The 27,484-nt window shown below is 46.3% G+C and overlaps 1 protein-coding gene across 1 annotated transcript; it reads left to right on the forward strand.

Moving 5' to 3' along the window:
• The first annotated feature begins 1,714 nt into the window (after positions 1-1,714).
• Positions 1,715-19,994, forward strand: RFWD3 (ring finger and WD repeat domain 3). The gene is given in 13 exon segments (XM_010080775.1): positions 1,715-1,868; positions 1,871-2,087; positions 3,423-3,625; positions 5,390-5,490; positions 5,591-5,788; positions 7,938-8,029; positions 10,151-10,265; positions 14,907-15,135; positions 16,120-16,270; positions 17,779-17,955; positions 18,554-18,768; positions 19,010-19,227; positions 19,851-19,994. Coding segments are annotated over 13 exon segments (2,214 nt in total).
• Positions 19,995-27,484: the final 7,490 nt, after the last annotated feature.

Genomic DNA, 27,484 nt, shown 5'->3' on the forward strand with positions numbered 1-27,484 from the left:
GAGGCCGGGCCCCGGGCGGCTCTGGAGCTCTGGCCGGTGACAGCGCTCTGCCCTGTCCCCAGCTGGGCCCAGGACCTCCTCCATGGAGACCCTGGGCCTGCGGGCCCCTGGGCAGGCAGCCGGCTGTCCGGAGGGAGCCCTGGCCTTTGCCCCTTTCCGGAGGACTCAGGTTTAAGGGTGCAAATGCCAGTATTAACGTATTTTCTTTTTTAAAATCAAGAAATATGTCGGTTTAGTTAATCCACAATGGTGACTGTATTTTTAAGTCTTACAGTTAATTTATTGAGGAAATAAAGGGCTCGTTATGCTTATAGGTGGCAGTTTTATTATGAACCCGAGTTGAGTGCTAGAGAAGCAGAATTGATGATTGAATATTATATCCTGGCCGTATGACTGTTACGGTGGGAGGTGGCACCCAACATCTATTTTTGGCATAACTTAGGCTGAATTGGTAATTAGGATAAGAATTATCATTCGTAAGTTAGAATTTTTTAAAAGATTTATAAAAATATTCGCGCATTAGTACCTCCCCCTCTAGTAATTCTTGTACACATTTTCTAGTTATTGTTTGCACAGCCCCTAGCCTGATATGTTTTGGTGTGTGCTTTGGGCTCTTAACTAATGCTGAAGGTCTACAGTTCCCAAGGCCTTTCAGGTTTACGACTGCCTGAGTGTTTTTTTGAGAATGTGAACGAACTTCAGGAGCTTGCAGAATTTAATTCACACCACCACCCTGCAAAAGAAGGGTGGGGTTTGGGGGGGGCACTTAATGAAATAATCTTTACTGTTTTTGTGTTGTAAGACTGCCTGTAGAAAAGGGTGACTACAGTGCTCTAATTAGGTGGCTGACAGCTGTGTAATAATTAGCAGTGTGCATACTGTTGTCTCCTCTGTTTTTCTTCCAAACCGAAGGTAATACTTCTATTTAGGAGGTAACCCAAAATCTTTATGTCCAAGACATTTGCAGAGCAACCATCCTTAAATAACAAATGTGAGGTTTTACTGCAGATTTCGTGTTTGTCTAGTCTCAGGCTGAATAAGGATCCACAAATGCTGATGCTGTAGGTAACTTACTGCCCATAACATCTCAGTTCGTTGTGCTGTGAAACCCTTTCTGGGTTTGCCTGGTGTTGGTGAATATAAAGGACCTGAGAGGACTCTGAAGTGAGCTGTGAGCAAGGGTCCTAGTAATATGTTACCTTAATGAAACTTTGTTTGAAGAAACTTGAAAATAAATCCACCTCTCGACAGTGACGCAACAAAGGACTGCATTGTGGAGCTTGTTGCTGTCTGTCTTTGTGGGCGCTTGTGCAGTGCTGCTCACTGTGGAGAATCTCTCAAATATTTCCAAACTCTGTTCTGCAAGATCCACCTGAATTTACTGTCAAGTTCACGATGCCAGCGTGAAATCCCTAACTTCTCATATTCATCCAAAGGCTTCCTTAAATTGATTTTGCAATCTGCCTTTGGTGCTGGCTGCTTTTGAGCCAAGGAGTCAAGGTCTCCGGGAGGGTGCTGCCTGCTATGCCAGCTCACGTACCTGTATCACCTTGAGACAGTTTAGCTCTGCTGCAAAAGGACAAATTTTTCCTGGAGTCTGAATTCTAAAGGCTTTTGTAGTCGCTGACTGTTGCACCTGATTCATGCCACTGCGGGCTAGTAGTAGGGTACAGACGTGAAAATAAATATGAGTTTTCTTCAACTCTTTGCAGAAATGGCTCAGGAAGAGATGGAAGTTGATCTCCAACCAGTGGCTGGTTACTCTGTAGAGAACAACACCGGGACGCTTCCCACAGAGCCCTCTGGTCATGCAGCGCTGTTGTCCCGTGCTCCGGAGCTGGGTGAAGGAGGAGGCAGCGTTACAGTTCTAATGCTGTTGTCATACCAAACGCTGGTACAAGGGAGTCCGCGCCTGAACCTGACCTGCAGCTGAGTCCCGTCTCGGCTCTCAGCAGACTGCAGAGACTCCAAGGGGCGTTTGATCCGTATCGGCCGCTGCCTGCGCCACAGGTCCCACAGCGCCTGCGAGCGAGGAGGACTCGCAGGCAACAGAGAATCGGTGGTTCGCAGAGGACAGTCAGTGCCAGGTAAAGCAGAGATTAAATTGCGTCTGAACTGCGCTCTTACCAAGTCTGCAGCAGTTTAAACCTGCCTTACGTACTGGCTTACAGAGCCCTGCTCAGTCCGTTGTGGCCAGATTCTGGGCACCTCAAGTGCTGTTAAAGCTCAATAATAGTAGAGCGCTTTCTGATCTCTTCTGGCAGGATCTTTGCTCTTGTTGAGTGAATCTCCCTGTGGTGGTGTTGACTCCTGAGCCTTTCTGCACTTTCCATCTCGCTTGTGAAGTTTCTGCTCCCACTGTTTCCTTTGCTCTGCCAGATTCCTGTTGGTGCTCCCTGCAGCAGCGCCGATTCTTAGCAGTTCCAGCCAGCATTTAGCTTGTGCTCTCTTTTGCATTTCACCTTTAATTTAGTGATTGCTTCATTAAGTTTCCTAGTGACAATTGCTGCAGAAACTAATATTTTTCTGTAGGCTTTTTTTTGTTACCTCCAGGCAAAGAGGTAAAAAAATATAGTGTTTAATACCACTTGTGATGGGTTTAAAGGGTGATGAGCGGGGATGCTCCCCAGCCAGAAAGAAATCCTCGTTTCTGGTTTGTTTGGTTTTTGTCTCATCTTTGTAGCTTTTGTAAATGCCAAGAGTGAAATTATAATTAACTGGAACACTGCCTTTAAATTCAGTGGGACCAAGAACTCCTCCTCCCAGATGATTAAACATAACTACTGTTTGCCCTTGGATTCTGTGTGAAGGTCACTGGAGTTCTTGGGGCTAGAAGGCAACCTGAAAAATTTCTCTTCTGAATCTGAATTATAGTTGAGATGATAGCTGAACTGATGGGGGGAGAGGGGAGGATGTTTCTGTCCAGGGATGAAATTCCAGTAGAAAAGAAGAGGGAAAGTAGAGAGACTAGGCACAAAGTTGTCGATGGGAGGAAACTGATACGAGCCTCATGCGTCTAATATTACTAGTGGCTTTGGAAGTCAGGTCGGGGTTAGGGTTGTAAGTACAGGTTAGTAGTTCCTTGGGCTATTAATGAACAATATTTAGGTTGTCTTTGCTTTTCTTCTCTCCAACCACTCCACCACCCCTCCCCGAAAGAAGACAATCTCATTGTAACGAGGAGATTTTCTTTGAGCTGAACAAAATGAATGGTTGCTGTATGATGCTGCTGATTGTTCAGAAAGAGGGCAATCATACGGGATTGCACCTCTGCTGGAGAAGGTCTGTCCTGATAACTTCGACACCTTCCTAATGCAGGCAGAGCCTAGGAATTTTATACTGCAAACAAGCGTGGAGAAACATGCTGCGTTTTCAGTTTATCTGAAATAACTGTGGTTTATTTTGTGTTTTTTGGGACTTAGGGCAGCATTGGACAGTTACTTTCAACTCAGCAGGACCCAAGAGCCAGCTACAGTTCCACGTATTGCGAGGGACAACCAGGACCACAGCTCAGATGAAACAATAGAAGTCAGCGACTCTGACAGCAGCACCTCTGAGGAGGAGGAAGTGGTGGAGGCTGCAGTACCGACATCAGCCCAGGAGATACCCTCAGCAGCTAGCTCAGGTTTGTGCTGTATTGGAGCTTGTAGGGACTGATTTCAGAAACTCATCCTGCTGCTCCAGAGCTCAGTGGGGAAGTGCTCTTGAGCTTCATGACAGACGGTGCTGAGATTGTTATCCCCACAGCTGACGGGAGCAGGTTGACACCACAAGGCTTTCTGGCAAGCAGTACCTAAGAGCAGTAGCAGCAATGGGTGATTGCTGCCGTAATGTTAAATACAGGCTTCTTGCTATTTGCAGGCTACTACTTATAAATAATCCTGTAAATGTTCAGAATAACTTCAGTCTTGGAGATTATTACTTGGCATACTTCTGCTGTTCTATATTATTGAGGAGTACTGTTGAAGACCTCAAGTCACATCTTTGGTGATCAGCAGTGCTTTCAGTTTTCAGAGCAGGATCTGATTCAGTATTTTTTTAATTATTTGCAATTTTGGTCTGCTTCAGTTTAGAGTTTTTATTCCTTTTATGCCGCTTAGCTGAGGAGGTAGAGCTACTTAGGAGAGTGGGCTTCTTTGTTTTGTGTTTTCCTTTCCTCAGCTTTTTCTGGCTCACAGTCCTTTATCCAGATTCACGTTTGCAGGCTGCTATGTGCTTCAGTGACACTGTTTGTGATGAACACGCAGTTTATGTGAGAGTGGCCAACGGGTAACTTGCTAGTTAAGGTTATTGATGCCCAGAGAATATGAGAACAAGATTTTTTTTTTTTTCACTTTGGTCTCTAAAGACTATCCTTGTGCTTCACTCTCTGCCCTTGGTTTTGTTTTTGATCAGCCAGCCCACCTTGACAATTTTTTTAACGGTATATCTATGAGGTGTCTTCTGAACAGATTGATTCTGCTTGCTCTGAGGTAGCCTTACATGTGACAGGAGCTCAAGCTGTTAAGTGCTGGCTAATATTGTGTGAACATATGCTCTCTGTAGGGTTTGCTGGAATTCCCTTGTCTTTTTTTGCTTATATAAGCCACCCGCTCCTGTTCAGCCCAGAGCCATAGAGGCTGAAAACTTTACTGACTTTAGCCAGGGTTAGGTGATACCGCTCTACTGGATTGAGAATGTCTGCCTCAAATACTAAACATGACTAATCAACTCTTTGTTTTGTCAGGAGGTAGGGGGGACACAGTGATTTCTGCTCCTTTTTTAGGATGCTAGTGGTGGTAACCCAAATGTTGTGTTTCTGTGTTCCCTGTGCTTCAACAGAAGGGCTAACAGAGGCCCCCCAAAAAACATATGGCCCAGCAGAATCAATAATTTGGATAACTACCAGCTGGAAAACTGCTTAAGTCGGGGTGAATGGACAGATAGCATATGGTAAATGCTTTCTTGGCACATGAAATATGCATGCTTAGATCCCTTGGCAAAATAACTTCTGCATATTTGTGTCTGTCTTTCTATGGGCATAATGACGCCAGGGTGGAACCTTCCATCAGCCTAACTATAGACCTGTACGGAGATATGTTTGTTTCCAGCAGGCCAGAAAATCGTGATAACAATTGCTGTCTTTAAAAGACCTCTTCTTTCTCACTGAAACTGTGCTGCTTTTTATAAAAGAAAACATCAAGTTCTTCAGCACTACTGCTGATGAATAGAAGGGCTTACACACAGACTGCCTGACCTTCAGTGTCCCGGATGCTGATCCAGCGCTTTGTACATAACCTGTGCCTTTGTTGCACTGCTTACCTTGTGCTCCGATGGTTTCAGACCAAGCCAAGGGGAGCTCCTTTTCCCCCTGTTATGTATCGGTTCATTTAAGCAATGCTTGCTTTAGTTTCCAGTCAGGTCCAAGCAGAGCCGCCTCAAGCTTTGTCTCAAGCTTCTGCAGAACATGGAAGTCATGAAGATGAAGAGGCTGAAGTCCAGCAAAAGCAGGTAAGGTGACCTAAATGCTTTAGGAGGCAGATTAAATATAGTAAATGCTGCATTTGTCTAAAAAATGTTACGGCTTTTTTCAAATTATTTTTAATCCTAGAGAACCCCACAAAAGACACTGGAACCATCAGTTCCTGTTGCACCGCTGGATGAGGAGGAAGGGGATACCTGTGCGATCTGCTTTGAGCAGTGGACCAACGCTGGGGACCACCGTCTCTCAGCACTGCGGTGTGGGCACCTCTTTGGTTACACCTGCATCGATAGGTGGCTCAAGGGACAGGCAGCCAAGTGCCCCCAGGTAAAACGGACATTTCTGTGCACTGGGAGGGATCTACTATCAAGTAAATTCTGCTGCAGGCGTGAGCACTGTAACTGTTAAAACCACTTGCTGCATGAAGAATTCGCCTTTGCCTGCTGTCAGAAATAACAAAAATCACCATTTTTTTGATGTAACTAGGCCAGGAGCAACTAGCACTGCTTTAAAGGGAGGATTCCGACTTGAATTTTTCTCCTGAGGTAGAGCATTTGTGAGTAGCAATTCAGAAGCTTGAGAGTTCAAGTTCTAAACCTGTAATTGGTTTCAGAACGCTGCACTGTAGTCCTGGAGTGTGGGAATGGCAGACATTGCTAGAAGCAATTATTTAAGCATCAAGAATGTGTTATTGGACAAGAAATCTGAGAACCATTTTCAGTTGGTTAATCTTCTGTTTTGAACTGCATCTGCTTTTGCAGCCTGTAAGCAGATCAGGTTGTTTAGGCAGCTTGCAAAGAGTGAGCTGAGAAACAAGTCGCATCCTTTAATGTCCACTTGCAAGTGGTAGATCTGCTTTTTTAAGGTGCTCTTTTTGGTTTTGTTTCCATGGGTAATACTGATCTCTTTTGATTAGGTCCACATTTCTCTGTAATGTGCTTATTTATTTATTCCTTATTCCTTTTCTCTAGAAAGGAATGTTGACAAAAAAATAGGTCAATGAGTACCTTATAAGTAGGATTCAGTTCTGCTGCTTTCCGAGTCAGTGGCTGGAAGCCCAGGGCTTCTTTGGCTTTGTCATTTTGAGAGCTTCCATGGTTTTGCTTGACTTTGTGCAGGATTCCCTCCTCTTAACAAGAAACTTCCTGTTGACGTGTGCTGTGGTTAAACCTAAAGAATCACTGTTGCCATAGCAAAGGCCCAAACCTTATTTTTCTTATCCCTCTCAATTCTATGTAAGCTTTTCTTCCCCCACTCCAGGCCCAAACAGAATTCTGAGACCTTCTGGCATCTTTGCTCATTGGAATTTTGTGACTGCTTTCTTCTTAACTCTAACAACTCCTAAGGGGTGCTTGCTCCCTCTTTTTCGTTCAGTGATGTAATTACTGAAAATTTCCTGGGAGAACTTCTTACTCTGGAGAGAACCTTGCAGCTAAATCATCTTCCCTTCATTTTCAGTCTCTGTCCTTTGCGACTAGGCATTCTCTAATTGAATAGCACGGAGTTGCTGTGTGTGGTGTTCTGTATACTAAGTGGCTTGAGTGCAAGTTACTGTGAAATTGCAGCATTTCTGATCCTGCCAGTGACAGCTGCTGGCTGCCAGAAAAGCTGTCTTAGCCTCTTACTGCCCTGCACAGCAGTTCTTTACAAAGGGAGGGGGGTTGTCTGGTCTGAAACTGTTGCCTGTGATATCTTCGTGCTTCTAAATAATAGAGAAGTCTGCATTTTAAGGGCACGTAGTAATTTAATGTTCAGCGGAGGTTACTTGGTTTGAGTGTTCACTGCCTCTTTTCTGAGCAACAAAGTGTATTTGCAAAACAGTAAGCTTGCAGGTGCCATAATTTCTTCCTCCAAGTCCCAACTTTAGGGAGGTATTATATCTTCTTTTTTAAGGAGAATCAAAAGTACTAAACGGTCACAGCCAGATGCACAAAATTATTGAAATATCTGTCACTGGAATCAGTGGGATGTCAGAGTTTCATACTGACGCTGGAACGTGTAGGAATACAGTACATAAATAACAGAGTTGGGAGTATATTCAGGGGTTCCCAAATCCTCGTCTGCTGGCCAAGCGACGAGTCTTGGTGCTCTCAAAGTAGAGGTTGGGCTGGTGGTTTGTTTTGGATCTTTTTTTTCCCCCCTTAGATATATATTTTTTTTTTAATCCCTGGAACTTACGTGACCCTGCTGCATCGCTGGTGCTTTAGCAGAACAAATTTAGTGGTAAGCAAGGAGCTGCATTATTAAAGGTGCAATAGGATCCATGAGCTAAACTGTTATGGTAGCCCTGGTTAGAGCTCTGGTGTCTGTGTGAGGTAGTGCGTGTGTTTGTGTTTCTGTGGTCTAATTTTCAAGTAGACAGCCCTTCCCTTCAAAACTATCAGAATTTTTCAAAAGAATGCCTAGCAGCTTGTAGGGATGCATAGTTTGGATAGTTAAATTCTTACGGATGAATTGAACTTGTCTTTTATTGCAGTGCAATAAGAAAGCGAAGCGTTCTGACATTGTGATCCTGTATGCTCGTACTTTGAAAGCGCTGGATACCAGTGAACAGGAGCGCATGAAAAGGTACGGCATCTCCATGTAAGGACGTGACCTCGCTGATCGCGTGCTGTTGAAAGCTGCGGCCTGGCTTTGACTTCAGGCTTTGATTTCCTGTATTGTCTAAAGCAATTTGTGCGTGCCCTTGAGGATCATCATGAGTATGGCTGGCTTAGCAAACCAATGCCTTGCTGTGCTGCACGTGCCTTTACCTGGATGCAGAATTTTGGTTTGGAAACGGAATCCTTGAGTTTGCAGTTTGCGGCACTGAAATAGCTGTATCCTGAAATGTCATCATGGGAGAACATGCAGGGCTGTTGCCAAAAAGCCGTATATTCCTAATACATGATTAGAGGAGAAGAGTGAGGCATAGTTAGAAATGCAAGGAGGGTGAATAGCTGACCTTTTCTGCCATCTCTTCTGCATGCATTACCCAGAGTAATCTCTGATATGAATCACTTTCCATCTTGCTTTGTCAAATTCTTCATGTAGCTTTACTTACAAAAGGTCAGCAAGCATTACTATGACTCTGCTTCCCCCTCCAACTTAAATGTAGACTTTTTATTGAAAAAAGGAAAAGTGGGTATGAAAATGGGGACTAATTTATTTCCAGTAAGATGCTGTCACAGATACTATTCTGAAATTAAAATGCTGCAGATATCAGAGTTCTCCTGGATCTTGTAGTGAAGAAAATTTAATTGGGGTCTTTTTCACATGTCTCTAACTATAGTGCTGTTCTTTCAAAGCACTCTTTCAACAGAAACCTCATCATCCTGGTAGTTATTAATCAGAAATGATTGAGGAGTAGCTGTCACAAAGGGAAGATATCTCTTCTGTCCAGATTGCCACTGCCTGATGGTGGTTGAACTGTACCTTTAGAAGGGTCATGCTTGTTTTACTGGCTCAACGCTGTAAAAGAAATGATAAATAACATTTTTTCAAAAGCACAGAAGGCATTTGGATTGTTTAAATCTTGTTATCTCTTATGGAGAGATAGTTATCTAACTGCTGCTTGTGTCTCAGAATCTCTCTGCAGCCCTTCCCCGCCTGCCCTGCACCTCCTCTGGCTCCTGTTCCTGCTGGGAGGCTGGCGGCAATGACCTGTCAGGCCGGGGAAGTCGCTGGCAGTGGCTGCTTTGGGCACACAGCCACGAGAGGAGGACAAATGCAAACACTGATGCACACATCGATATTGTTTGCACGTAGCCTTGAATTAGGTATAAGATCGTGGGTTTTGTTCTTCACATTCAGAAAAGCCCGCCTTCAGGCTCTGGGTACTTGTGTAAACAATGTGCCTGTGATGGTTAAATATTGCATTTTACCTGTTCCTTATGCAGCAAAAAATCGCATGAAGATGCTATAGGAAATGACAGAATTCTGTGCTTGGTAAATGTGCAAGGCTATGTCTGTGTATTTAGAAGGTGCTTAAACAAGCTGGAGCTCACTGCACATGAACTACTGAAATAACTGGAATATTGCAGCCTTTGAAGTGCAGAATGCAGTGGTCAATACTATAGACCAAAAGTACAGATAGTTCTCAGGAATACTTGTGTTTCTTCCCCCTCTTTATCTGTTTCTTCATGTGTAAAGCATGTATGAAAGAGAAATTGAAGTATGTTATCAGAACTGCTGCTGCTACATTGTGTGGATGCAATTCTAGGCTCAGGGTAAGGTATGAAGTATGGTTTGCATATGGACATTCACAGAGATTGTATCGGTCTCTTTCTGATACAGTTGTTTTTCCTGAAATAAAAAATTAGTAACTGGTAGTAGAAACAAGCTTAAAGATCTTGCTGTGTCATGACTTGCTGTGTTACTGACATAGTATATTGCATGGACATTGATGGTATAGAATTTGCTAAACCAGGGGAAAAACTCTGATTTTTCTTTTACTCTCCTGCTAAATTAGCACATTTGGGGAGGGTGAGGAGAAAGGCTGTTGTTTCTATGGAACAATGCTTGAGTGAGTCATTCGGTACAGTTGCATAACCAGGAACACCTCGAGGTGAATGCACTGGATAACTGTGGTACCAGGTTTTCTGTTAGTTTTGAATTTACCTGAACGGGGCTTGTGTTGGGATGAAGTCTGGGGAGAAGCATCCTAGGTAATGTGTAGTCCTCAGGATTGCTTTTCTCTCATTCCTCCAGCTCTTTAGAAAAGGAGCAGATGTTGCGGAGACAGGCAGAGCTTGAATCTGCACAGAGCCGCCTCCAGGTGCAGGTTTTGACAGACGAGTGCAGCAAACTCCGCAAGCAAGTTCAGGTGAGTCTCATGCTATGCATTCGTAGAGGATTCTCTTTCTCTTCAACCTGCATTTTGCTTGTTCCCTTAGAGGAGAGAAGACAAGCTTCCCGTTCTAATGAGCAGCAAGATTTAGTAAACTCCACTGGTGAACCATCAGGAGTATCCTAAACATCCCAGCCTGGCATATTAATGTATACTACACATGCTTCTAAGACCAATCAAAGTTGCAAGTACAGCTTAGCAGTAGAGTTTCTTGGCTGATGATGTTGCAGGTTCCTCCTCACGTTTTGTGGTGCCTGGCAAGGCCTGGTAATACAACACTGAACTTATTCTCCTCATCTTTCTCTTAACTGCATCAAAATAAGCTTTGAAAATCTCTCTAGTAAATCTGTAGTGGGACCCATTATCACTAATTAGAAGTAGTGACACTTTGAGAAGTAGTTTGTGAAGAGGTATGGCTATTTGCAGAAACAAAACAAAAAAAACCCCAATTTTTTTTTTGTGAAGGTCAGTCAACATTCTACTGAAGCACCTTCTGGTACCTGGAGGCCTGACCTGTCGATAGCGTTGGCTGTATGCTTGGGCTGAACAGCCACTAAGAGCCACCTCTGTCCCCTTCGAATACAAATTACTGAAAAGAAATGACTGGTTGCTAAACAACTGCTTCCTTTCTGGCTTATGCAATGCCATGATATTTGGTAACCCATCACAGCTGTTCTTGCAGGATTCCTATAAATTGTGGACTTTGCTGGTGCTTCCAACTGGGTGTTGTCTGGCACGTTCCACCAGTGCTGGTTTTTCCAAGAGCCTGTTTCATAGCCAGCTTGCTGCTACTCTGTTGTATGAAGTAGATGACATCTAATCTCTTGCTGTCTAGTAACTTGCTTAGTTTTATGCTTTTCTCTACTTCTAGATTTCTTTTTATAGCCTTTGCTATTCATGTCTGTACATTAGGCAACATCCTCTTTGCTGAGGTCTTCCTGTGTGACGTAAGATAAGGCTTTATAAATTGCTTGTCTGAATTCCTGCGTGAGGTTGTATGCTCATCAGAGCTAATAGGAAAACCGGTCCTCTTTAAACTTTGGCTTAAGAAAAATGTGAATAAGATAAAACTGCAGGTCCATAACGTCTTCCTGCAGTTCTTTTGCTGTTCAATGATAGAGTATCCAGTCTAACTGAATTGAAGTCGTGTGTTATAAAGATTAAGTACCTTGTGTTCTTTAAGCTCTGTTTCAGTATTTATACTGCATTCATCGCTGTCCTGTAGTGGTTAATGTGAATGCTGGAAGCAATTTTAAGGTGCCTGTTTATACTATGAATAAACTGAAAGTAAAACATTTGCTGAGGAGCAGAAAATCACCAGGACTAAGTCTCTAAGTTGTTTGATTATATTTTGAGCATATGCCTAACAACTTCCTTGTCTTATGAGAGGTCATCTAGTAAAGGAAGTACTGCATAGAATCATTTCGATTGGCTGGGACCCCGGCTGGGTAACTTCCGTGTAGTTTGGGTTGGGTTGCTGAGGGCACTGTCACACCAGGATTTGAGTGCATGCAAGCAGATGGCACATCCTCCCTGGACATCCCATTGTTTGACCATCCTCATTGAGAATATTTTCTTCATACCATCTAATCTGAATTTGCTTTTCTGCGTCTTGAATCTGTGGCCCTGGTCCTTTCAGCACGTGATGTTACCGATGGCACAAGAGAACACGTTGACTTGGCTTACAAAGCTGTAGGTCAACACAGAAAACCATGTGCTGTGGGATTACAAAAGAGAGGTGTGGAATGTCCCTACGCTCAGAGGGACATGTGACATGGCAAAGTTCAGTTGCACAGAACTTTATTGGCATAGTTATGATGTTCATTGGTTCCATACAAACGCTGGTGTCTGCCATCTTACAGAAAGCAAAGGCCATTGGTTTCCACCCGAAAGTCATTGTGTGAACCCTTTTTTGTTACTAATGTGCTTGGGAGCTGTGCCTCATCAGCAGTCATATCGCTAGTTAGGACCTTTTTTAGGTTTGTACACATTTTTCCCTGCTCTTGTCCATTAACAGTCTTGTCCATTGGATTATGTTATTGAATTATTTAACATGATTGAGGCTAGAAAAGGGATGGATTTTAAGTCTTTATCTGCATGAGAATATATGAGGAAAGGAACTTGAAGGCAGAGAGGGTCAGTAGCTAACTGAAACTTTGGAAGAAAGCTCTCAGCAGCATTGTTTCTGTGTGTGAGCCTGTACTGTGTGCTGTTCTGAGCTATGTGCTGCACGCCGCGTGGCAGGTTCAGACTTGCATTTCGGAAGGAGTGTTTTATTGCGCAAAAAATCTTTCATCTTTGTGATCTTTGGGTTCACCTCTGGTTGATGTCTGGGTAAGATCTATAAAAAGTAAAACCTGATATTTCAGTCAGCTGTTACTTACAGGGAGGCCAACCAAAAATGCTGTGTGTCCCTGTGACTGGATTTGACCCTGACCCCCCAGGAAGGTGGAATGCTGTAGTGCTGCACTGCAGCTGGAGGCTGTCCAGCCATCTGTTTCTCTATTAAATGCAAGGCCGGGCTCTGTAGTGCGAGATAACAAGTGTGACTTCTGTCAGAGGTCCATGGGAGCACAGCCACAGTCTTCTGATAGCTGCCTTTGTCTTTAGAGCTTCCTATCAGCTATTGAGACTGTAACCTAATGCTCAAAAGATGCTCTGAATTTGGTGTAGCTGGTCATTTTCCTTTCCTATGCTTTGTGCTGTTCTGCTTCTAGTTCTCATGCATGCTCCTCAGGAAGACTTGTGCTGTGTATCCTCTTCTTTCCCCAGCCGGGGTTCATCCATCACTGCAATGGCAAGCTGAAATCTAGGAGGCAGTCACAGCGTATGCAGAGACAAGAGTGCCCTCAAGGCCCTGAGTCAGCACCAGGCATCAGGAAAACCCTGCAAACATCTTAAAGGGGAGGTATAGGCTTACACTGCCTGAAGAGTATTCTTTGGAACACAATTAGCGGACATTTGTTCTGTGGTGCAACATTTTTAGTCACCGTGGTAATATGTCTCCAGTAAGAGAGCTCCAGGCTTTTGCTGGGTTGGTCCACTGTGTTTAAAAGTAAACATTGTACTCATAGTCCTTGTGGTTTTAATTGCCTCGTTTCCTTTTTAATAACTTGTGTAAAAGTTGAATGTTGAGTGCATGTGACAAGGAGAGTTTTGTAAACTCCCCAGAGCAACAAATAATTTTACTCTCTTCTGATCCTCAGTGGTGGTGGTGGTGTCCTCCTGGCTTTTAGAAATAATGAGTTTGTTAAATTTTTGATTAAAAGTCACTTTCTTCTAAGTTACCTGTGTTTTCACTGACTGCTTACTCTAAGCCCAGAGCTCCAGCTTCCATCAGAAGCATCCTGGCACCCCCACACCTCGTCTTCCTCCCCAGGTTATTTTGTCTTTGCTTGCTCTAATGGGATCATCCGGAGTCTTCAAGCCTTTAGCTTTCATTGCAGATTCCCCGAGGGAATAAGAATGAGCTTGATGCAAAACAGATCAGACCTCTGTAAAATATCAGAATTGCTCTCCTCTTGAGCAGTTTCCAAAAGTTATAGGTCTTGATGATAACTATTAATGTAGAGCTTGATCTTTGATCTTGCCTCTTTGAGAACTGCTGCCTTTGCTTAGACATGAGTTAAGTGGTAGTGGCTGGTTCAATATTGAAGCTAGCTTGCAATCTACTAATATATTTGTAACCTCACTCTTGCGGCCCTTAACTCTTTAAAAATTACATAGCATTTGAAGCATAATCTTATGTTGCTTAGACAACAGAAAGCAAGTAGCAATTTCCTTAATATATACACTCCCTCTAATATCCCTGGGGTTCTGTGCTGTCTGGGTTTGCCCTTGGATTGCAACAAGTTGGTTGATGTGCTTTTTTTTGAGGGGTAGTTTTAGTTGACTCACAATATGCCAGTGCCACTACTCGCATACCCACCTCACCCCCGCTGACCTCCGTGGAAAAGCAGAATTCTAGGAATACCTTGTTCCTAATGGAAGCTGGCCTTGGCCACGCCTCTGCTGAGCATCCTTGAGCATCCACCAGTTGAGGTGGAGGAGGAGGGGGGAGGAAGTGGTGGAAAACAGGGCTGGAGCTCTTGAGAGTTGTGTTGTTCCTGGAATTTGCTGCCCAGAGTTTACGAGAACAGGCTCATCTTCATTAAATAGACTGACTTGTTTCCTGCAATGCCCTTTACATTGAAACTTGGGCTTTTATTTTTTTATGGGGTATTCTGGAAATTCTGGAAAGTGGTTCTAATTGACTTTCTCTTGTGGTTTAGCTGCATGTAATACTTGGCAGTTCATTCTTTTCTAAGCAGCATTGATCTGGTAATAATTGTTATTGGCTTTTATGTGTTGCTCAGGAGCCCTTTCTCTCACAGGGTCTAATACATACGATAACAAACTCTGAGTACATCCTGCCAAACTCACGGAGCATTTCAATGCTGTTGGTGCTCACTATCATAGTGGACTTGAAAATCCAGCATTTCAGGAACAGTGTGGAGGTGGGACCACATTTTTCCTCTTTATCTGAGAACAAGTACAGTTGGAGCACCTGGAACAGAGAGCACAGGAGGTTACATCGCCAGTGGCACAATAAAGCTCTTTGAGTCTCTTTCTTTGCAGGAGCTGAAGGCTCTGGTGGCCCAGCACAATGCGAGTGCTTCTCAGCAACCTGGCAGCTCCCGCACCCACCTCCCAGGCGGCCTCCCCTCCAGCCAAAGCCAGCGCAAGTACCACTTGGAAAAGGTTTTTGTGGTGTCTCAGAGCGGGAACTGCAGAGTAATGGCATATTGCGACTCACTGGGTTGTCTCGTGGTATCACAGCCTTCTCCACAGTCTACTTTTATTCCTGGTAATGAAGCAAGTCAAGATTTGGGGGTTCATAGGTGAAAATTAAATGTGTTTTCTGCTTGCTCTCTGCAACCACCTCTCTGCTTGACCTTTGCACGTGCCTTGTCGGCTGCAAATACTCCTTGCAGAGCTGGGTCTTCTGGAGGAACAAGGGGCCAGCGCACAAGGGCCTGCAGAGAAGTTTCCAGTGCAGGAGTGCAGATGATTTGTCAATACGCTTTTTCAGACAGATAAATAAATAACATGCTTTTATTATGAGTGATAGGAGCTCTGTTTCCCAGTGAGGAAATAGGAAGCCAAGAAGTCAGGTGCAGCCCTGTTTTTATCTCACTGTTACGGCCAGGGACAAGTGACCTGCCACCTGGAACAGCACCAGCTTGCCTTTTCAGTGAGATAGATGTAGCCTTAAGAGTCTGAGAGAGTTTATTTGCAAAGTACTTCAATGCTTTCTGAATGATGAAACTTACTTTATTTGGTTAATGGTTTGGAGATTAATATGCCTTATCTAGGCATAGCAAAATTGTTTTCTGCATTCAGCTGACCTTATTTTTCTGGCTTTTGGAACCAGGGAATGAATCTCTGAATGGAGGCTTTGTGGTGACTCGTGCAGCATGCAGGTTAAGTTCACCTGTAACCATTCTTTGCTGTGACCCTTGTTTTCTTAAATAGCCACGTAATCCTACAGTGCATGTTTTTAGGCAAGAATGTCTTTGAAGAAACTGCCTAAAGAGCAGCAGGCTCTTGTAACAAGAACTGTTAACACTGATATTGAGTTTGCTCTTGCTGGCTAGGATCCTCCAGGATTTGGCACTGCTGCCATTTGAACCAAAGAATGAATTGTCGCAGCTCTTGTCCAGAACAACAAGTAACTTTCATGTGTTCATCCCACCACAGGATTCAGTACAGACATTGCAGTTCTGGCATAGAATTGCCAGTTCTACATGTATGTCGCTTTACAATAACCTGCTTTATCCTTCTGTGCCAGGCTGTGGCGTTAAGATGATGAGCGTGGCCAACCTGAAGAGCAGTCAGTACATCCCCATCCACAGTAAGCAGATTCGGGGCCTGGCTTTTGGCAGTCGAGCAGATGGCTTGCTGCTCTCTGCCGCTCTGGACAACACTCTCAAACTGACCAGGTGAGCCCTGCTGCGGGGAGCAACCGGGCCCACCGGAGTTCTGCTGTGTGCAAGAGATGGGATTGGGTTTTGTTCAGTCTTGCTTTACACGTCTTGCAGCATTTGCTATTCTGCTTTCCAGAAGATGCTGGTAAGATGAGATAGGTCTGCATGTTCTTCCTGCGTGGGGGAACTAACAGAGAGGAAGACTTGTTATTGCTTTCAGATCTTTTACATGGAGGTGTTATGGAGCTACCTGTCTCTGATAATTTTCCTGTGGAGAATTCGGTGGAAAACAAGTAATTCAACACAGATTGGCCAAGTTGTGTTGAGAAGAAAATGTTGCGTGATGTAGAGATCTGAAATTTACTGTCCACTTGGTTTTCTGTTACTGCAGGAAATGTGAAGCACAGGAGCTTGTATGGCATAAAACACAAAAAAGGAGTGCTTAGGCTGGGCACTTTGTTCCCTACGTTAACGTTGGCTTCTCTGACTTTAAACTTCTTGCAGAGCCTGGAATTAATCTGTGATATGAAATGCATAGACAGCGTTGTTGAGCAGGTGCTAGAGGAACACAGGTTCTGTAGAGCTCATAGAGACTTAAAGCAGCAGGTTAGAGACTAGTTGTGCAGAGGCTGAGAGAAAAACCTGCCAGTCCTGGTAGAATGTATGACCTACCAGTGTATTTTCTTGCCACTCTGTGCTGCTCTTCAATCCCTAAACTTAAGCTGTTTCAAGACTTTGGCTGATTGATTCTTATTGAGTTACATTAACGTCTCCATGCGCATCTGTCAGTCAGCGTAGAGTTTGTCAGGATATGTCGGTGACAGTCGTGACTGATTAGTCCCAGCTCTTTCCCACAAGAGGAGCAATGAAGAGAACTTAATCCTGCAACAAAAATGGTGACTGGACGTCAACTTTGTCTGCTATTTGGGGTGTCACCCCTCTGTGTACTCCTGTCTTCTTCCTTCCACAAACTGAGTTTGTAAAGAATTAACACTGACTATACTTTTAACTGTCTTTACCCCGCTCACTCTCTCACTCTTGCTTAAATTGGATTCTCTTGAGGCATAAAATCTGTTCCTCTTGTGAAAAGAGGGAAATAATTAGAGAGATGTAATCTGAAGAGATGAGCCCTGTGATATCAGGAATATGTGGTATTACGGAATTACACTAGAGTCGCTTCTCCTAATTGTTTCTAGAAGAGTAACTTCGCTTTCTTTTTCCAGTAAGGCAGCAGAGATCCTGCTCTGAGATTTCCTTTCCCACTCTCCAAAGATCAATCTGGAAAAGGAAGCATTGGCCTGGAAGAATTATACATTACTTCGCAATATCCAAGTGATTATTCTGTCTAGATTTTCCAGTTTCACGTCTGGAGTAAAGAAAGGATGAGTTAATTCAGAATTCACTCCAGAGGAAGATGCGCCTGTCTAAACACTTTAAAAGCAAGATTTGCTTACCTTAATTATGCTGTTTTCTCATCAGTAGATGCTTGTACAATGGGCCAACACTTTGCTTTTCTTCTGCAGCTTGGCAACAAATACTGTGGTGCAGACATACAATGCTGGCCGTCCTGTCTGGAGCTGCTGCTGGTGTCTTGATGATACAAACTACGTCTACGCTGGACTGGTCAATGGCTCTATCATGATATATGATTTGAGAGACACGAACTCTCATGTCCAGGAACTAGTCCCGCAGAAGTCCAGGTAGGGCATAAGGATTTTTCATTCCTCTCAACTTCACTAATATACATTAAGCTAAGTATAGCTTCTTCCATAAATCACACCACAATTGTAATAGTTTAAATTGTTTTATGGGAATCTGATGTTCAAAAATTCAGATGTCGCACAGATGTGAGAAGTGTCTCGAGGTTGCGTGGTAGGTGTATAACTTAGTATGAGTGCTTGGCACCTGCATCTTCTCAAGGCATGCGGTGGTCAGAAATGGATCCACCACGGCAGCCCAAGCAGCAGAACTGACTTTGTTTTGGAGATGGGTTTGGTATTTAATTTGGAAAGGACAAATTACAAAGAGGTGTGAGATGCCAGCACTTCCATCTCTTCTACTCAGGGAAACAAATGCAGATTTACACACATCTGATGTGTGCTGTCTGATGCTGCTTTAAAACATAAAGTTCAGTTAAGCTGAATTTCATTTATTCTTGACGAGCCCACTGGGATTGCTTGCTTGAAGGACTGTTTTGTAGCCTACTTAGGCCCTCTCTTTGTGTTGTGGTTACAGAGGGGTGAGGCAGAACGCATGGCTGTGGCTGCCAGCACTGATTCTCGCCAGTCATCCTTTCAGGTGCCCCATGGTATCGCTGTCATATCTGCCCCGGATGGCCTCAGCATCGCTGCCTTACGGTGGAATATTAGCTGGGACCTTGGAAGGAGCCTGCTTTTGGGAACAGAAGGCTGGCAACTCCTACCGGCCTCATCACCTGCCGCTGGAACCTGGAGGATGCATTGATATTCAAACAGAGATCAGCACTCGGCACTGCCTCGCGACGTACAGGCCCAGTACGTAACGACGTGCAGCTGCAATGCGCTTTTCTCTGCTGCTCTGGCCTGCTGAGGGCATGGCAGGAGTGTCGTGCCTGCCTTGGCCTGAGTAATGAGCAGCTGCACAGAGATAAGAGCTGGGTGAGGGCAAAAGGAGGCAGCTGCAGGGTGGTGTTGCTTGTATTTCTAAAGTTTCTACAGTTAAAACTTGTCCACAACTAAATTTTCCGAAAGTTACCTCTCTATTTTTGCTGAGCAGGTAAAAGTAACCCGTGTGTGCGTTGTGTGATGATGGAACTGACCTGCAGCCCGCTGACAGAGGCCTCTGAGGATGTGGTGTGTTCTTCTCACCCGGTGCAGACTTTCAGCGCTGGGCCCACCTGCAAGTTGCTGACCAAGAATGCCATTTTTCAGAGCCCAGAGGAGGATGGCAGCGTTTTTGTGTGTGCTGGTGACGAGGCAACTAATTCTGCCCTGGTATTTCTCATTCCTTTCGGTGTGGTGGGGGGTTTTATTGCGATTTGTAGGAGAGAAGCCTTATCAGTCACAGCATCACTGCGTTTCGCTGGGAATTGTCACTCCCATGACGCTGTGCAGGTTGCTCTCTTGTGCTGGCGATAGCGGTGTCACTTTGGATAGCGTGGGACACCCAGTACTAGCCAAGGCCTGGAGTCCACATCCAGCGAGAGGAACGCAGGCAGCGAACCCCTGTTGTCCACCAGAGGAGTGCAGTGGGGCATGCTGACACAACTGGGGGCTGTAACCGGTGTAAGGGGGACTCGGTGGGATAGCTAATGTGGTACGTGCTGTAAGGGACCAGGCTCTTCAGGAATGATGAGTAAGACAAGGAGAAGGGTTGCCGTTGTATGAAAAAGCAGCTTGGATGCAGAGGATGGACAACAGGCTGCGTGAGAGCTCTGAGTCGGGGTCGGAGGGGGAGAGCAGTTGGGGTGAAGTCCTGCTGGGAGCCTGAGCCCATTCAAGCAGGGTGTGCAGGTAGACAAAGGGTCCTGGAAGTGACTTGAGGAAAGTCTCTTCTCTAGCTGTGGTGTGGATGGGAGGGGAGAATCCCACAGTCTTTGACCTCGTGTGTCCCACAGCTCTGGGACGCTGGAAGTGGCTCCTTGCTGCAGAAGCTGCAAGCTGACCTGCCGGTGCTGGATATCTGCCCTGTGGAAGTGAACCAAACCCACCTCCTGGCCACGCTGACTGAGAAGATGGTGAAGATCTACAAGTGGCAGTGAGAGCGGTCCCCACTTCTGCCACACAGAGCCTTTCCAAACGTGCTGCTGACAACCCCACACAACTGCTCGGTCCCAGGCTGCTGTCCTGCGCCTGAGACAGGAACCGCTACAGCACCTTTCTGGCAGAAGGTGGGAACTGGGACACGCTGGTGCCTGGAGCAATTCCTTTCTTCCTCCATCATCCTTTTTAGGTCTGTCCTTATTTCTTCTTTGGTCAATTTTCTTCAGTCAAATTCTGCAAGCTGCCTCAGCACAGCAATAATTCTTGGACCGTCTCCAGCATGCATTGCTGCACTTTTTTTTCCCAGTGTGAATACAGCACAGGGACTTGCAAATCTCTTCTACAAATCAACAAAATAAGAGGAACTTGAAGACCTGAGACTCCCACTTTCTCCTGGAGTCCTGCTGTGATTACTGGGTGACGAAAAGGTGGCAATATTGGCATTTCACTAGCATGGCTGATACTCAGTGTAAGAGCAAGTTCACTGCTTTAGAACATATTCCCATGGTCTTTTGAAGGTCCAGGGCAAAGTCAGTTGTCAGGGGTTCCCCGAGGAGGACAGACCCTGGTTTGTGGCCATGGACAGAACAAGCTTGGAAAATCTACAGAGAACCCTTTTCTTTTGTGGCTTTTTTTCCATGAGCATGTAATTTGCACTGTAATTCCTTATTTCTCTGCCCCCGTTTCCTTCCCTTTTCCCCTGCTTTGCCCACAAGCAAACTCACCCAGTTTGGTTGTGGAAAATGAAACTCTAGTACTGGAGAAGTGCAGGTAAAGAGGAGGAGATGCTGCTTGTACGGTCAGCTGCTGCAGTCATGGTGTCCTTCCCTAGAGACGGCAATGCACTGAGACAGCCAGTCCCTTGGAAAAGAATGCTGGCTGCTTTTATTTTTAGTGTTTTGGCTTTTTTTCCTCTTTGAGGAATTGGTGGAAACTCAGGGATTTCATCAGCTCGCTTTCACTGACCTTTTGCCTTCCTTAAATCACAGTTGCCAGCTCACCGGCCGGTCACAGGCAGCCTCCAGTTGTATTTGTGTGCGAGTGTGCTGCAGGCTCGCTGGTTTACGTAAGCCTGAGCCCATCAGTGGGGTGACAGGCGGGGGGTGTGCTGGCTGGGTACGCGGGGCCCTCAGCACCCTGACCGTAAATATGCTGAGGGGTGTCAGAATGTTTATCTCCAGGTCAGATCATGAAACAGGACTTCAGTTTCATTTTATGTTTAACGAAAGCAAATTTGCAGGGATGTTAGAAGCTGCAAGATGAGTTCCCTGTGCTGGAAACGTATTCCTCAGCACACCTCTGCCTCTGGCCGTGGTAAGCAGCATCCGTCCTGGTCAGATTGAGTGTGTCACCACTTAAACTGCCAGAACAATTTTATTTTCTGAAGTCTGGGGCTTGCACAGTATGACCCTGTTTGTCTTACCTCTTGAAAATGAGATTTGAGAAAATCTCTGCTTAACTTTATATTTTTCTGTATAGTATTTTGTTCCTATATTTTTATATACTGTAAAAATAAAGTGTTTATAGTTACCAAATATAACTGGTGCTCCTGTACTTTAAAAATACATCTCAGCAGTATACACTGCTGATCTTGTGAACGTAAACAAGCATCCCCCTGTGCAGGTAAGGGTTCTTGTGTTTTGTGTTACTTCCAAGTCCCATTGAGCTTCAGACTGAACTAACGGAGGCTCTTGGTGAATGCGGAGTCCTCATGGAACCATGCCCGTCTGGCCACGTGAGGGAAAAGGTTCAGGCCGTGCACCTGGGACATCCCTTTAACTGGGAAGAAACTCACTGGCATGAGACTTTTTGGGGTTTTCACAATGAGCGGGAACAAAGGGTTAGTAGAAAGAGTAGCTGGTATTACCAGAGACTTTCTCACAATTAAAACCAGAAGGAGCAGGGTGCTCTCCACCAGCTTGTTCTCAGCCATTCTGAGGCAGCATTTATGCTCAGTCACCTCCAATCCCACAAGAAATTTGGACAATTTCGAATGCATACAGAAATTAAAAAGCCTTAGGTTTTGATTTTATAGATAGCACTTGTTTTCTCCTTTATACCACCCTACGGGAATAAGAGGTACAAACCTAAATGCTATTAAAAGAATAATAGAATGACACTTTCATGTTCTGTCAGTTTTCAAATCCAGAGTTTAAGAAAATTTTCAAAGATCTGAGATGTGAAGAACCGTGTTAACGCTACCCTAGTCACAGGTTTGCAGCTGGCACCGGGAAAGAGCACCTAAATTGCGTGCAGACAGCTATCAGCAATTGAGGGCTGATAAAAGGTCAGATGTGTTAATTAAATATTTGCTCATCTCTGCCTAGAGTCAAAGGGGCAGATTGTGGAATGGAAGGGGGGAAAAAAAGTCAGAGTCTGCACGATGCAGGGCAGCTGTCATTAGAGGCAGAGCTGTTTCACTGGTGGTTCAGGCAATAAGCCACTCTGTGGCTATTTCTGCCTCTGTCTCTGGGAAGATTTTGTTATCAAGGAGCAGGGCCGTCCCTTGGCAATTCCTGTAGTAAATCCAACGTGAGGTGATAGGTAAAGCTGGGCAGCGCCATGGCTCCTGCAACCAGGGCCTTGCTCAAGCATTTTTTAATATATTTTTTTCTTGGCTGTTGTGGGGGTGTACCTTTCCTAATTTTAATTCTTGGAAAACCAGGCCTGGGGGACAGACCGGCATGTGCAGGCCCCCGCTCCCTGTGGAGGTGCGGTGTTGGGGGGTGGCAGGCTGGGAGTGGGAAGCTCTGTGCTTTCCACAGCAGGACTGTCCTGCATGCATCCCTCGAACAGGAGCGATCCAGCATTGGCCCACGGTGATCTGCAGAGTGAGCAGAAGCCTGGGCAGGGGGAGTGGGGAGGCAGCAGGCTCCCTGCTGCGCCTGCCCTCTGACCGTGGGGACTTTGCTGCCGTAGCACCTACTCTTGCATTTTAGCCCTTGGTTTGGATTGACTCAGGGGAGATTTCGATAAATATAATAAAAAATGTTGCAGATGACAAAAGGTGGTGCTAAAAAAGTGTGAGTGAAGAAGTGAGCGCAGCGTGTTGTGCTGGCATCTGAGGCAGGACCTGCCAACGCCTGGCTTGGCTCTGGCTGCGCCTGCTGCTTCCCCGAGGGCAGAAAAGCTGCTATTTTATGTGTCCCGAACCAAATTGGATTAAAACCAGGCAATGCAGCAAGTGAGACAAGCAGCTTAATCTGCCTACCTACAGTGAGGTAGGCAGAGCATCCCAGTGGATTTAGTTTAGTTCTCCTTTTTGGTTTGCAAGGAGATGCAGCAAGATTTTCTGATAATGTAGATGAGCGGATTTTCTACGAAGACAGTAAATTCCTTAACAGACCTGGCTTTCTGCTGGTTTATGAAGGAGAGAGAATGTGAGGAAGAAGAATTCAGGGAGAAGGAAGATGAGAGGAGGGAAAACAAAAGAACAAGCAAGCAAAACCTAGTTTTCTGTTGGGTTTGATTTGCATCAACTACCTGAACTAGTCAATGTGAAAGAACAGATTTCACTGCAGAGAGGGGTGGGGAGAAAGGGACAAGGTCTCCCCTGCTGGGATGGGCTTTCAGCTATTAGTAAATCCACAGTAAAGGCTTTTCCCAACTAAAATGTGAACTCAGTCTAGCTGCACCCCTAGCCGCTGCGGAGGTACCTGCAAAATCGAGCAGAGGGAGTCGCAGCACCTTCCCAGGGGCACTGCCCCTCTGCCGAGCTGCTGTCGTCCCCTGCAAGCGCTCCCAGCCCGCAACGTCAAGCGTGTCGGTGTAAACAGCCTCCCTGACTTAAGATAACACTATTTATCATTTATTTGCTTTTGAGATAGTTAAAGATATTTAGAGAGAATGCTGAGAAGGCAGAAATGCCTCGTGCTCCAATTACTTCTCTTTGGTAAAAAAGACAAGCTGTGCTCGGCTGAGCTGCGGGTGCCCCAGCGTGACAGAATGCTTGGGTGCTGTGGGGTGGGTGCCTGCAGGAAACTCTTTCTCCGGTCCAGGGGAGTTATCGATAAAGTCTTGGAGCCATAGCAGCATCTCAGGAACACCAGGAGGATGTGGGATGTTGCTCCTGTCCTGTCTCTTGCACAATAGTGCTTCTGAGTTGGGGGGGGGGAGGGAGTTTGGGGCGCTTTGCCCTAAAACGCTTGTCTAATCCTGGGGACAAACTTGGCAGGCAACAGGCAACTTCCAGCCTGTGCTGTTCAAGAGGAAAAAAAAAAAAGTCTCAAACTAATTTCAGTGATTATCTCAACCAGTGAAGCATAATTAATTTGAGGATCCAGGGGGTTTAGTCCCTCATCAAGTCCAATTTGGTGTTTCCTCCAGCAGCAGAGGTTGGGGAAGGGGGAGTGAGCCCCTCATGCTTGGCAGGGGTCAGGCTGGGAGCAGCACTGAGTGCTTGGGAGGACAGGAGCAGGACTGTGGCAGAACTGTGGCAGGATGGAGGGTTGAAAAATGGCTTTTTAATTTTTTTTAAAGTAAGTGCTAACTGTAACACAGAGCTGCATAATTATGGGGGAGCAAGAGGCTCTGGAGGAATGACCTGGGGTGTTGTGCAGCAAAGATGTGTCAACAGCATCACTCTGTTGTGAAAACCACAAATGTCACGTCAAGCTGGATGAAGAGTTGTGTGTAAGAGGCACGAAGCTCCCCTTGTGCTTGATGCTCACGAGGTTGAAGCCAGAATATTGTCTTCTGCTTGTCCACAGCTTCCTCAGAAGCTAAGTACTGCTAGGGCCCTCTGGTTCTTCCTTAACATGGATGAGTAACTGTGCTGCAGGACTCTGACCTAAGAGAAAAGCTGAAACAATGTGGGGCTGAACCTGTCCATGTTGTGCAAATAGAACATGAAATACCAGGCTCGTGCTGCTGCCTTGGTCATCAAGAAAAAGTGCTGAATGGTGGTGGTAATGAAGCACCCAACTGCGTTCTCTGCATTTGTTGCTGGAGACGATCATCAGTGGGGCAAGACAGGGCTGAAGTTCTGGGGGACCCATAGCCCTAGAGGGAGGGAGCTGAGCCAGTCTGTGTGCAAAGGAGAGACCCCCAGGGCGCTGTGCAGATGCTGAGCCGAGATTTGGAGCTGTAGCCACATGGGAGTGAGTGGTCTGTACCCAATTAAAAATTGGAGCAGCTCCTCTGCCAGGACTGAGGAAGAGCTTGTCTCCTCCTCAAAGCAGTGAGCTGGAGAGCAAGGATGCTGCTGGGAAGGAGCAAGAGGTGTCCCAGCAGCTCCGCTCACCCCTGCCTCGCTCGGCAAAGCTGGGGCTATAGAAATGTGTTTTATTGCTTAAAGCAGTGAGACTTAAATGTGCTGCCTGCTACAAAAGCAGATGACTGCAAGCACTTAATGCAGCACCCAGCGTCTGAGAGCCTTGCTGGTAAAATGCTTAAAATGAGGCGATGAGGGAATTTCCACCAAGCCCATGCCAAGGGAGAGGGGCTGCACCTGCAGTGAACTGCCGGGGTTATTGCGCAGGCAGAAATGTCGCTGTGCGCATAGGAATAACTCTTCCGTGTGTAACTTGCTAACCAGGGACAGGGTGAGGATAGGGCTCTTTTTTATGAAACGCTTATTTAATGGCAGGTTACACAGGGTGTCACAGTCCAAGGGTGGGAGGAGGTTTCCCGCGAGCACAGGATGCTTACCAGAAGGATGGGGGCTGCTTGGCAAAAAGCGAGTTTCTGGACAGCTCCCGAGGGTGTGGAAAGGAGAAGGGGGTTGTAACCCAGCTCCACTGCTCCCCTCTGTCCTTGTCCTGTGATGGACGGAGGAGCAGAGCCATCTCTTGCGCTGGGCTTGCTCTTCAAATCACTTCCACTGAGCCAAACGGGCTGCCAGGCACGGGCTGGGTTTTGCTGGCTTTAGTTTTCAAGTGTTCCCAGCTGCACAGCCCCTGGGTGCCAGCACAAAGCTACTCTCCCAAGCGCTGTGTCCCAGCGTGACACTCGAATGCAAGAAGCGTGGGTGCTTTGCCAGCTGACCCCCCTCTCCTGCCCTTGTCTCCACCTGGACGAGGCGGGTTCCACCTTGCCCACAGTGCTCTGGTAGCTCCTGGGGTGGGTAAGGCTGCTGGTGGCATCACCAAAAGAAGGGCTTTGCCCAGGCAGGACGAGGCAGTGTGGGGCAAGAAAGGAGCAGCCCTACAGGTCGGCTTCACCCCAGCTCACCGAGCCATGGCAGACCCACGGCGTGCCCTGGCATCCAGGCAAAAGCTTCAGTCTTTAGAGTGATGCCAGCTTGTGCTGGGAAAACTGCTCCTGGAGTCAGCCAGGCAGAGGAATTGAGACAGGATTCTCCCTGTCCCCCATTTCCGTCTGCCATTAGAAGCAAAGCTGAGATTTTGGGGCAAACCCCTCCCTGGAGGATGCTGTGAGCGACCCTAGCATGATCCTGCAGCTGGGAGACTGGGAGGGCACATAAACAGCTGTGGTTGCTGAGCTGGTGGCAGACCTGTGTCCCACCACTGCCACCGACCCATCTGCCGGATGGATATTTTTTTATGGTGAAATTCAGGGGTCTGGCATCACCAAAACGCTGCTCCGAGGGAGGCTGCCTGGTTGCAAATGCTACTCTGACCTGATCTGGCACTGAGCTCAGAATCACCTTGTTATCCTGGGAGGACCTTGTAGATCCCGCCGTCTATAATGGGATCAGCCATCGTAGCCCCTGCTTTGGGGACCGGATCACTCTTACAGAAGTACCTGTTTCTCTCTGTCCCCATGAAGAAAGCCTGGAGCCGCCACCAAGCACAACATGCCAAATCCCAACCCCAAAACAGAGGGTCCTGTACTGCAAGGGCAGGAGATGCAGCCAGCACACCAAGTCCTAAAAAAAACAGCCCTGGGGCACCCCCAAAACGTGATTTTTTCTGCCCTTATCGGGCTGCCTGTTCCCAGGGGCTGTGGGTGCACCCTGGCATGGGCAGATCACCCCACAGCTGGTACCAGCACCCGCCCTGGTCTGTCTGTGCCGAGGGGGTTTGCTGCCATCTCTGGAACGATGCAACGCTCCAGTACACAAGCCCGTGTGCTGGCTGGCAGTCTAGTCAGTATTTTGAGTTTTTTTCTCAATATTTTATTCACGTTTTTGTTTTTTTGGGCAGCTATTCAATATTTTTTCTTCACTGTTCACGTGTGGCCCCAGGTTCTCTCTCCCACACGCTCGCCCAGCTCTGCTCTGGGTGCTATTTCCTCACGGCCTCTCCTACACCCTCCATCACCGAGCTCCTCAGCCTTTGACCAACTCTCCCCAGCGCCCCTCGGAGGAGGGCAGCGCTCCCAGCTTCCTTTCACAGGTGGGAACTGCGATATTTTGGGCAAAAACCAGCCGCAGCTTTGGGATCCCTGCTGTGGGAAGCGCAGGGCTGGGTGCCCTTCCTGGAGGGGTGCACCAGGGACACCGCTCTGTGTGTCTGGCCCAGCGGGCCGGCCCAGCAGGCTGGCCAGCACCGCCCTGTGTGGCTGATGTGCTGTGGGGGCCACCGTG

The sequence above is a fragment of the Pterocles gutturalis genome, unplaced genomic scaffold, assembly GCF_000699245.1.
Source record: "Pterocles gutturalis isolate BGI_N339 unplaced genomic scaffold, ASM69924v1 scaffold38569, whole genome shotgun sequence".
Lineage (NCBI taxonomy): Eukaryota > Metazoa > Chordata > Aves > Pterocliformes > Pteroclidae > Pterocles > Pterocles gutturalis.